The 11,275-nt window shown below is 38.0% G+C and overlaps 2 protein-coding genes across 2 annotated transcripts in view; both read right to left on the bottom strand.

Moving 5' to 3' along the window:
- Positions 1 to 450: 450 nt before the first annotated feature.
- Positions 451 to 7,577, bottom strand: LOC102208807 (USP6 N-terminal-like protein). The gene is made up of 7 exons (XM_005739153.1): positions 7,288 to 7,577; positions 6,536 to 6,623; positions 6,320 to 6,427; positions 2,417 to 2,609; positions 2,186 to 2,311; positions 858 to 981; positions 451 to 583 (listed from the first exon to the last, which is right to left on the bottom strand). Exons 1-7 carry the CDS (start codon positions 7,428 to 7,430, stop codon positions 451 to 453), a joined length of 915 nt encoding a protein of 304 aa, XP_005739210.1. The 5' UTR covers positions 7,431 to 7,577.
- A 2,130-nt stretch (positions 7,578 to 9,707) lies between these two features.
- olfml1 (olfactomedin-like 1) overlaps positions 9,708 to 11,275 on the bottom strand; it is a 7,979-nt gene continuing 6,411 nt past the window's right edge. The window contains exons 7-8 of the mRNA XM_005739088.1: positions 10,073 to 10,232; positions 9,708 to 9,965 (exon numbers count right to left, since the gene is read on the bottom strand). Coding sequence (XP_005739145.1) covers positions 9,809 to 9,965; positions 10,073 to 10,232 — 317 coding nt within the window. The 3' untranslated portion in view covers positions 9,708 to 9,808. The remainder of the gene's footprint in view (positions 9,966 to 10,072; positions 10,233 to 11,275) is intronic.

Consider the following 11,275-nt stretch of genomic DNA (forward strand, 5'->3'; position numbering starts at 1 on the left):
AAAAACCCATTAACAATAACTGTATACAGACAGTTAAAGCTTGTGTCTAATACACATTTTAAAAATACAAAATTCTCTAATGTTCAGGCACAGCATGGGGCCAATTTAGGGCTCGAATAATTCATAAACAATCCTGTAGTAATGTTAGCAAAAAAGTTCACAACAAAACTCTGCTCTAAGCAGGGTGTTTAATGTTTCATGTTACATTCTGTAATTTTATTCATGTTGTTTCTTTACCTTGAGATGTGTAAGGATGTTCATGCAGAGACAAATCTACCTATATAACAGTTACATGTCTCTTTGTATTGGTGTGCCCTCTTGTGGGCACAACAGGACACTAAATTGTCCCCCCCTTTAAAATAATGTGACTTTTGGGCATCCCTAAACTGAAACAAATTACTTCCAGGATTTTTGTAACTCAGATAGCAATTTAACAAAAATTAAAGTTTATCATCCAACTTTCATTGTTTGCAGAAACCCAAGTAGTGAAACGCGGAAAGTAAAACGACTCACCATGTGCTTGGAGAGCTCGGGCTTCCTGTGTTTTAAGAACTGGTCAAACACCTTTACCTGGTGCTGCACCCTAATCAAGAAGAAGAGAAAAAGCCAGACAGTTTAGCAGATCACAGACACAGAGACACACAGGGACACAGAGGGACACCAAAAAAAACAAAACAAACCCCAACAACAAAAGGTTTGTAATGATCGTTTCATGATAACCCAACTATCAGATAAAACTGAATTTTTCTTTTCTTATCCTTAATTTACATCAGTTATATCTACACATAAACCACCCTCTGGTTGTATTTTCTTTGTATTTGTATAAAGGCCAACAATAAGAACTGAAGTTTTCTTACTTGGTGAGGCTAAGGTCAAACATTTCACCCAGATATTTGGGTTTATCCAACAAAGCCACCAGAGCCCAAAAGGCCTCCTCCTCCCCCAACTCCATCAGCAGCACTGCTGCTATGTAGGACATCCCTGTAAAATGCACACACATTTTTTCCTGGATGAAGCACAGGGTAAAAGGTAGCATTAATATCGTTTGTCAAGAAAAATATACATGTGTTTATAGGGGTGCTCAAGATCCAGCTAATCACGGGTGTGTGTCACCACATTCTGCACAGGCAAAGAAAGAATGTTGCTGCTTATGATCTCTGCACTGTGCTAAATCATCAGACATCATGTAAATAATGTTATACACAGCATATAACTGAAAATTTTCAGACACATGCTGTGTCTATCCTCAGGTTTGACTTGCTTTGACTGGATGATTAGTCTGACATCAGTTAATTGTTTTCTTGCTGCACAATGACATTGTCAAGCGCACCAACACTGACAATGAAACTGGCCATAAATGAATTTTTCTCCCACCCATAAATTTTAAAAGACATTCAAAATAGGACTTCTAGAATATATAATGTCATGCAGAAGATCACTAGAAACCATTGTTCATAAAGGGCCATCAAACAACATTGTTTTCTAATAAACATTTCCCAAACAAGATACAAAATGTAATTATGAGTATTGTCTATTTGGTGCAGATAACTGGGATCAGCTTTCGGTTATATAAGATTTACAAAATAACAAATGTTCTCTACAGTTTTACACTAAGCAGTATTCTTACAGAGACAAAATTAAAATGCAACTCTAACCATGATGTTATACATTTAAGAAGAAAATTGGGAAGACAGAGAAAAGGTGATGGTGATGTTTCAGAATTCCAAAACAAAAAAGCAGGTATAAAAGCTTATGTAGTTATTTCTGCAGATCTTTAGGTTTTAAGACTAAATTATTCTAAAGTGCATCATGACAGAAATGTGCAATTAATACAGGAAAAGATATGATTACTGAGCCATTTTTAAAAACAACTTGAACAGCGTCAACTCTGCTCTGTATTAAAAGGTCATCTACCTCCATCAAGTGGTCACATGATGCACTGCAGGTATCTATAGAATAACTGAAGCAGCTTTCAAAAAAGTGTGCTGACTGATGAGGGAGCACAGTGTTAGGTTTAAATCTCCCACAATATGTAGCATAAGACCAATAAAATGTTGCTAATTTATTGATATTATTTGCTGTGTAGCACAGGCAGACAAAAGGAAAGGGTACCACTATAGTATATCCAGCTAAAATGCAGGGAAGTGAAAACATGCACAAACAGTTCAGTCATTCGTCCCATTACCTTGGGTGTATCCAACCTTTGGGTTGTATTTGGCGCAGGCGATTAGGACCCTGAAGAGTTTCGCTTGACCCTCGATGGCCTCGGGACTTTCTCCCATCAAGGACCGATGAGTAGGGAAGGAACGCTCTGTTGATATGGACCATTTCAAATGAAGTGCATTACTTTTATTTGTTTCAGCTACACATGGTGCAACATACAGAAACACTATGTAAAGTGAGTGTCTGAACTCACGAAGGTCCAGGGCGATTTGTCTGAAGAGTGTGATGTCATCGACAGAGTAGCGGGGCTTTGAAGGGCTGGTGGACTGTTGACGGTTTAAGCCCAGGTTGTTCTGAGTGTCGCTCAGTGTAGTGATTGCAGACAAGATGCCGTATTCACTGACTCCCAGGTCGACCAAAGGTCCTCGCACCTCAGACAAACATGTCTGTTGAAAAGAATACAACATATACTCTGGCTAGAAATCCATCAATAACATTAATGGTTGAAGGAGAAAGGCACTAAATGCATGCAGAGTAACATGGATGAATAAAACTTCAATGAAACTGTGGCATTTGAACGCATTGAGGCTCTACAGAGCAGCTGGGTTAGGGTATTAAAAAACAGGGTGTTAGGTAAAGAGCGTATTGGCTCAAACATTTTTAAAAAGTTCAGTTGTTATCTTATGTATATTGTTAATCCATGAAATTGCATTTCAGTGGATACAGCAGGGTCTTTATGTTCTTCTTTATTGACTTTAATAAATGAAATTCACATCTAACTACTGAATTTGCACTAAGCAACCTTCCGGTTATATAGGAATATAATCAGAATAAAACCAGCTGGCAGCCAGTTGACTCGAGTCATTCAGACTGATGGCAACATGCTGGCAATCTGTCTGAATATATAAATTAAAGAGCAATTATTTGCAAACCTTTGACAATCTCTCTAATTCTAATTTGCAATTCTAAATTGGCCAAATGTTGTCTGTTGCTGTGTGGTAACCATGCAACAGACTGGCTACCTGTCAAGTGTGCACCCCGACTCTCAGCATACGACAGCTGGGGTAGGCTCCAGCAACCCTGAACTGGATAAGCCGAAGAAAATGGATCAATGAAAGTTACAAAAAAATTCCCCCCAAAAATGACTAGGCAGTAGACTTGTAGTCAAGACCGCCTAAACCAAGACAATACCAAGACCAGAGAGTATCAAGACCAAGACCAAGACAAAGTCGAGATGAGACCAAGACTGAGACCGAGACAAAAAAAGTCTTTAAACTGCAGCCAGATGCTGCTTCGTTTACGGGTGTCAGGCATATTTATGTGTTTTTGCAATGCACTCGCACAGCCCTCCTCACTGCTGTCTAATGTCTCACTCACTCACTGAGGGGACAGACACACGCTCCACTTGACTGTCGCGTCTCTCACCCTCTCTGTTTTTCACATGATGATATTATCCTATATCCTTGCATGTGATTGGCCACATTATGGAGGGCTTGGAGCATAGCTGAGCCACTGTGTGAGAGCTGAGCAGCGAAAGGAAATTAAGTGAGGAGCCGGCTCTCGCTCAAGGGGAGTCAACTCTTCTGATTCACTACAAAGCACTCTAAGCACGGCTCTTAGAGCTGATGCTTTTGCGCATGACACATTATAAAACATTACGTTGTGTGTCATGGATACTGTTGACTCCAAATCTCCCGACCACTATGTTGAACTGAGACAGCAAGACCAAGACAAGACCGAGGGATCCGAGACCAAGACAACACCAAGACCATGTAAAATGGTCTCGAGACATCCAACTCTACTTGGCAGCCACAGATTTATTTATTTTTGTGTAGATGCAAGGACCTTGCTGACCTATTTTATTTGTTTGACTGAGCTTTTAGCACTCTCTGACATAGAAGATAGGTATGTCAAACTAAGTATGTTCAGTGTTGGATGCTTTCCCCCCCCTCATTGAATCAATTTAATGCAAGTTTGTGTAACTAATACTATTTCAGGATGGTGGTGCAAGAGATAAGCCCTCTTGTTTGTATTATTCTCAGAGTACTTTAAATTATTTAATAAAACACTGATATTTGGTGTATCTGTATCGATACAATATCACCATGCAAAATATTGCAAAACTATGTTTTACAGACTTTTTTCAAACACCACTAGTGAATCGACATTTACAGCACATAACTACTTTACCTATTTTGTCATTACTATTATTACCAGAGGTAATTAACAAATAAATTTTTCTTATTTGGTATTATGTTGCAAGTAAAGAAGGGAGAAGGGGAGAGATATTTTCTCTCTCTCCCCCCTTCACAGTTATTTTTGGTTAATTAAGTGAGATTCAGCAACTACAGGCTGCAGGTCTCTAGGCCTGTGCTTAGCTAACATTATCGTTAGCCAAGTTATTGTATGATGCAGTCCTACTGCTTAGTGTTACAGGAAATAACACAGCTACTAATGTTGGCTAGTTAACATTACTTAATTGCCAAATTGGGTTTGATTCAGCAGATGTAGAACTTATCCCCTTCTTTGCAACTTCATCTCACAAGCTGTTCACACATTTTTGTTTCACTTGAATTCATACAGTGAAGTTGCAAAATTATTCTTTTTTGTGCGCTTCCAGGCTGCCACTGTTTGACATAAAATGTTTTTCAAACAGTAACTACTGTGTGGAAAACTTGGAGCTGCTCCCGCAGTGACACACTGCAGTATCAGTACAATCTGAATCTGACATATCATTGGAAAAGCACATGGGTTTCAAACCTGTGACACTGCACGTAATGTGAAGGTACACAAGAATTTCTCATTCATGTCCAGTTGGGCAGAAACATTTCTCATCCATTTTCCAAGGTTGCAGAAATGTCAAAAATGACTAAAAATGAAATAAGTGCCCAGATCTCATGGGAGTATTTGTAATTTATTTTCAAATAAAAAGTATAAACCATCCTAATATTTAGTCAACACATCTAAAATCTGAAATGAGGGGATTGTTGTTGTTGTTGTTTTTGTTGTTTTCTTTGGCAAATTGCCAGCATTTTTTTCCCCCAAGGAAGACTAATCAATGGCTCAATGACACAACTAAAGTTAAATGGTAGCCAAATTCTTTTAAAATTCCTGGTCAAAACGGATAGATTGAAAAAATATATGGAATCGCCACTCTTGGAGGATGTTTATTCAACTTTTTTACTTTGCAGCAAATAAAGAAATCAAAAATATGTCTCAAAACTATTTCTGTTTAAGAGCTGAACATTCTGGCTTCACGAAACAAACCTAAACCATATTAAATTCACTTATTTTAATTAATAGCATGTTTTGTCCTTCTCTACATCAAGTAGATGAAAAAGAAAATTATGGAACCACATTGCAAATAATACTTGCAGAAACCTAAATATGCAAACTAGTCTGTAGTTTGCATGTGATTTAAAGGAAGTTCATCAAGAGAGCTCTCAGCTGAAAAAGCAAAGAGCTATAAAACTGAAACTGAAACGAAAACCAGCACTCACATGCACACAGAAGGAAATAAGCTTACAGTGAGCTAAAGAGAAACAATCCTGGGCTGCAGTTGAAAGCGATGCTCACTGATGAATCATCAATCTATATTGGCCAAGAGATGATGCTCATACTTTTGTCTGGTACTTTTGCACCGATTGTGAGAAGGAAAAAAGGGACTTTCCTCCACTCATGTGACAAGGGGTTGATGCCAGATAAAGAGCCAGAGGAGATGGCAAGCATGACATCAACACTAAACTCAAAGCTCATAATTTGGACACCTTTTCCCTTTCCTTATTGTAAAATATATTTGGTGAAGATGAAGTTACTTTTTTAGGGTGACAATGCACCTTTCCACAGAGTAAAGTGTTAACTCAGTGACATGGCCAGCAGTCCTGATATCAGTCTGACAAATATTTCCCCCCTCAATATTGCGCAATTCCATCTTTTTGCTCAATCTATAAAAATATGCCATATAAATTATATTTGTTTAAGACATGTTCCATGAAGCCAGAATGTTCCACCAGTAAATAAAAAGCAAACAAAGCAAACATGGAAATACTTTTTTACAGCGGTTGTACACCGTTGTGGGCAACTTTATGATGACAATTCAGTGTTAAAGTGTGCGGCTTTGCAATGTCATTCTTTTGGATGTCACATGGTATATTACCTGGTAGTTGAAGTCACTGGCATCTCTCATAATATCAGTGGTAAGCAGGCACTTCCATACTCTGCCGCGCAGGCTTGGAGGGATACCCATTTTGATAAATCGCTCAATCTGAAAACACAGCAAGAGTGCGAAGAAAACAAGCATGTTCGAATGGTTGCCAAATGTGCAAAACACAAGACTTTCATCAGTGCTTTTTGTAGTTTATACAAGTCTTACTTGGCTCTTGCAGATAAAGCTGGCTCCATTCCAGTAGCTGAGCAGCTCACACAGCTCTTTCACCCTCACTGAGCTCAGCTGGGGGTAGCTGATAGACAACACAACATGGTGAGCTTGGGCTGATTCATCAGCTTTTTCAATCAGACAGATACTGTCATTTTCAGTAATTCTAAACTCTGGGCTTTAAGTGCTCAGTGTCTGACAAACCATGACTGCAGCTAGTCAGAGTGTAATACAATACTCACTGGAGGAAGTATTCAAGTAGAGATTTTTGCGTTTTCATTATCATTTCACGTGTATGACGTGTGGACATGTAAGCCTGCAAGGTACACCTGAAATAGTTTTTAGCAGAGTAGCTTTGTCTAACATTATAAATATTCCGCTTTACTCAGCTTTTCTTGTTTGTTTCAGCAACTTGTTGAACTTAGATTCTATTTAATAAATGGATCAATACAGTTGGCGATAAATAATTTAAAAGACTTTAACCTTATTAATACAACGAGGTTTACACTTTTAAGAACAAGATAGTTAGAAACTCTTAAAGCCGACAGCTAATGTTACCACGACTATAACTTACTGAAGTGATTAGTTTACTTTAACAACAAGATTAAAATCATACAGTTAAAGAACACAGTTGAGACAGTGAATACTGAAATAACTAGCGTTTAGGAGTAAATGACTCGGGTGAGGAGCATAATAAGCCAGGCTAGTTGCTTAAACGGGAGCTAATGTATCGTGAACCTGTTCCGCACCTGTAATCGTGACACCGGTGATGAAGTTTCTGGTCCTTTTTTTTAGTGAGAGCAAAGCCGAATTCATCAAAACGCAAATTCTCACTGCGCCTTTTAATTGTTGAACTCCTCCTGGTGACGTTGGTATTGCTTCTCCGCTTCATGGTGATGAGAAAATCCTTCGAACACTACTTCATCCGTTCCCAAAAAGGAAAAGTGAAATTCACCGTCCAAATGATTTCTTGCCGCTGCAGTCAAAGTAACCGGCCGCTCTGGAACCGCCCCCTTTCCCTGCGTCATCTCCAACCGAAAATGGGCGGGTAAATCAGAAACTTTGAAATGAGTGATGCGAAAATGCTCTAAATCTATATGACTAAACATCAAACAACAATATAATTCTTCTAAGATAAAGAAGCTTAAGACCTGATATATATATAGTGAAATGTGACTTAACAATATTAATGCACTGAAGCAAACGCAGTATTCGAATGTATCTGGTCAGCATGGAACTGATTTTCACAGTTCTCCACCCTGGGGTCAGGCCCTTAAGGGTCCCCGAGTACACCTGTTAGGCCATGTGATAATTAATGGGGAAAGCAAAAAAAGAAAGAGCAAAGTTCTTGAAACTTCTTGAAAATGGTGGTTTATTATCAGTATTTTGACTTTGACTTTTTGCAAATAAATGAAATATATTTATTCTGTCACAGTTAATTATTACTATCTTTTAAATCACCATTTTCTATCACGTTTAAAACAAGGGAAATGAAGTAATCCACTCTGAGACTTTAATGCAAGAGGGACACAACGAAGGTAAACGTATAACCGGTCATAGCCAAGAGAGGGCGCTGTCGCACTATTTACATCTGATTCACATGCATTTCCAACCATCTCAGCGCACTCACACTAAAAGTCACAAACAGTTCAAAATAGAACCTTCATCTATATCAAACTAATAAATAACGTTTGTTGCAGATTATGGCAACACAATCTGTAAAAAGCAGATTCCACAATTTATGTGTCGTATTGAAGTTTTAGTCTAGTCTTACTGAATGCCTGCTGTACTTTGAGGAGAATTGGATAATGTAAAAGTAAATCCTCTTAAGATTCTGATTTTAAGAGCATTCTACAAGAAGATGCAAATGTGCAGAGAATGAATGCAGCATGCACTCTGGTTCTGCGTAAACTGAGAACATTATTCTTTGATGTCTTGATGCATGCTCAATAATAAATGTAAGGAAATCCCAGAAAGCTGATTCTCTTCAGCTGGACGATGCGTTTTCAGTGGGAGACACGTTTCATCGTCTCAACACTTACATGAACTGAATCTGCTTTTTGGCATAATGTTTGATGTCGATGAGAATGTGTAGTGTAAATGAAATGAGAGTTTCCAGCACTATTTTGTTACTGTTTGCAGAATATACAATGTTGACATTTGGTTGTCCTTTCCTTGCTCTGCCTCCGCGAATCTTCACTCCTCATTGTCTTCAATACTGATTTAAGTAGGGTTTTTTTTGTGTGTAATTCTACTGAGTTCAAGTGCAATAAATAAGCTTTACAATACTACTATATTAGCAACTTATCCATGAGGGATTGGAAGATTTTAACAACTGGGTAGACTGTTGACCAACTTCAGCAATGAAATAATGCTAGCAACTCAGCTATTCAGCTGACAGAGACATATTCTACGTTACATATTTCAAACAGTTTTTAAGATGGAATTCATCATTCTGAAAAACATACTGAAAACCTTGACATGTAAATGCTCTTTATTGTGTTGCTACAAAGTATAAAGTACAATGCTTAAAAAGGCTTCAGTTAGACATGGAATTCATTTCTATAACCCTTCACAGTGATAAAGGCAGCATCCATTGCCAGCAAAGGAGCACTAAACAACAGCAGATTATAAAATACCCTATGATTAGCTTTCCTAGACGTGCTTTTTTTTTTTTTTTTTTTGCATGATTTTCAAGTGATAATAGAGATTTTAATACAGGATGCAGAATTAACCAACACATTCCCACACCCCACTCATCACACACTAAAACTTGTTCTGGAACTGCTTCTTGTCATATTTTAACACTGGGGTGCCTAGTTGATATCAGCATATCACTATAGTGTCAGAAATTCACATACAAATAGCATGCATTATATATGTTGGCACAGTTAATGGCAGTTTTGAGTTTAAATGCAAACTTTCTATTTGAATTTCTGCTTTTTTGCCTCATAAAACTTTTCTCTAAATATAGTGATAACATCGTTACGGTGAGGTTTTTTGATCACAAAAATCATAAAGTGTAAATCTTATATTTTGGTAAACCAAGACAGAAAACAACCCTGTTTTAGGTTAAAATACATCTTTCCTTGAACTACACATTAAAATTAAACATTTTAAAACATTTCTTTGGTTACCACATCTTTCAACAGCAACAACACCAGTAGAGCAATTTTTCTTGGGAATGTTGAATAATTACACTTAAGGGGTATTACAATGCGAAGCAAATATGTCATCAACAAACATCAGTATATTAACACTGTTGTAATATTAGTCTGCAATGACTTGGTCATTCTTGCGTGTCTCCACTTTGTAAATCGTCTGGTAGCCATCATCCCAGGCATACAGCTGCTTGTCTCCGGGGTGATAGTGGATGCTGCTATGGCTGGTGTAACGTTTCGGGAAGAACATCACAGGACTCTCATTGCTGCACAGGGAACGGGATGGCACAGGGAAAAGAAAGTGGTTTGTCATGTAGATACTGTATGTATGCAGGTGTATACTGTGCATGCATGTGCATGTGTACAAGCCAACCTGTGAATGGTGTCATGGATGTCATAGAGACACTGTATGGTGGAACGTCCTCCATAGCGTGTGTTGTAGACCACATAAAGGGTGCCACATATTAGGAAAGCTCCTTCAGCGTCATGGCTTCTACACTGTGTGTCCCACACAGACTCTACTGCCAAGGTTCCTAACATATAAAGAAACAAAGCTGGACTGAATGGATATATGTTCTTGCTTTATGTAAGTGGCGAGATCAAACCATAGAGGGTACAAAAGATGGATTTACTGCTCTGGGCAAAAGTTTTGAGTCACCAGTCATTTCCCAAAAAATATGCAATACAGGTGCATTTATTAAATTTACATAGTATATAGGAAAAAATAGAGTTTATGCAGTTCTTATAGTTTTAAAGCAAATATTTCCTGTGACCACAACACAGCCTGAACTCTATGTTAGGGAACCCTTCTTGCTATTTTTTTAAGTAGTCTAGGGGAATAGTTCTCCAGGCATCTTGAAGGACATTTGATGTTGGCTGCCTTTTGTTATGTTCTCTCTCAAGATTATCCCATACTGCTTAAATAATGTTTCTGGGCTCTGGGAAGGCCAATCCATGACTGATAGTGTTGCATTGTGTGTTGTTCTATCCAGGTATGCTTTTACTACATTAGCAGTATGTTTGGGATCATTGTCATGCTGAAAAATGAAGCCAGTTCCTTTCAGATGCTTTACAGATATTATTGCATGGGGAATCAAAATCGTGCTATACTTTTATGCTTTGATGAGACCATTTATGGTAACGATAAACTGCACAGTAAATGGGTCAGTTGCAGGGCCAAATGCATTTCTCAGGTCCTGTATCAGGTCTTTACCAGAATTTTTTCCAATTTTTTTAGTAATCACTTGCAATAGCTGTTGTTTTTTTAGCCTTTCGTGTTCTTTTGTCCAAATAAATGAATAAAGCACTCCTTTGAAAACTGTTAGGAGCAAGAACTAGAATGAGTGAACAAGTAGCCCATGTACAGAAAAACTTTGAAAGACCTTTAGATCTGTATAGTCCTCCTTTCTGACTTGTTGAATGACCTGAGAGCATAAACGCATACGTTTTTAAAGAGCAAATAAGGTTATGCCTGTTTTCCCGTACATTTCGCCTCCTGTTGCCCATAAAAATTTTTTTTTTTTTAATACAGTCTACGGATCAGAAACCACTCTGATGCTTGTTTTATTATATATAT

This window comes from Pundamilia nyererei, unplaced genomic scaffold (assembly GCF_000239375.1).
Source record: "Pundamilia nyererei isolate P.nyererei 1_Seehausen unplaced genomic scaffold, PunNye1.0 scaffold00089, whole genome shotgun sequence".
Lineage (NCBI taxonomy): Eukaryota > Metazoa > Chordata > Actinopteri > Cichliformes > Cichlidae > Pundamilia > Pundamilia nyererei.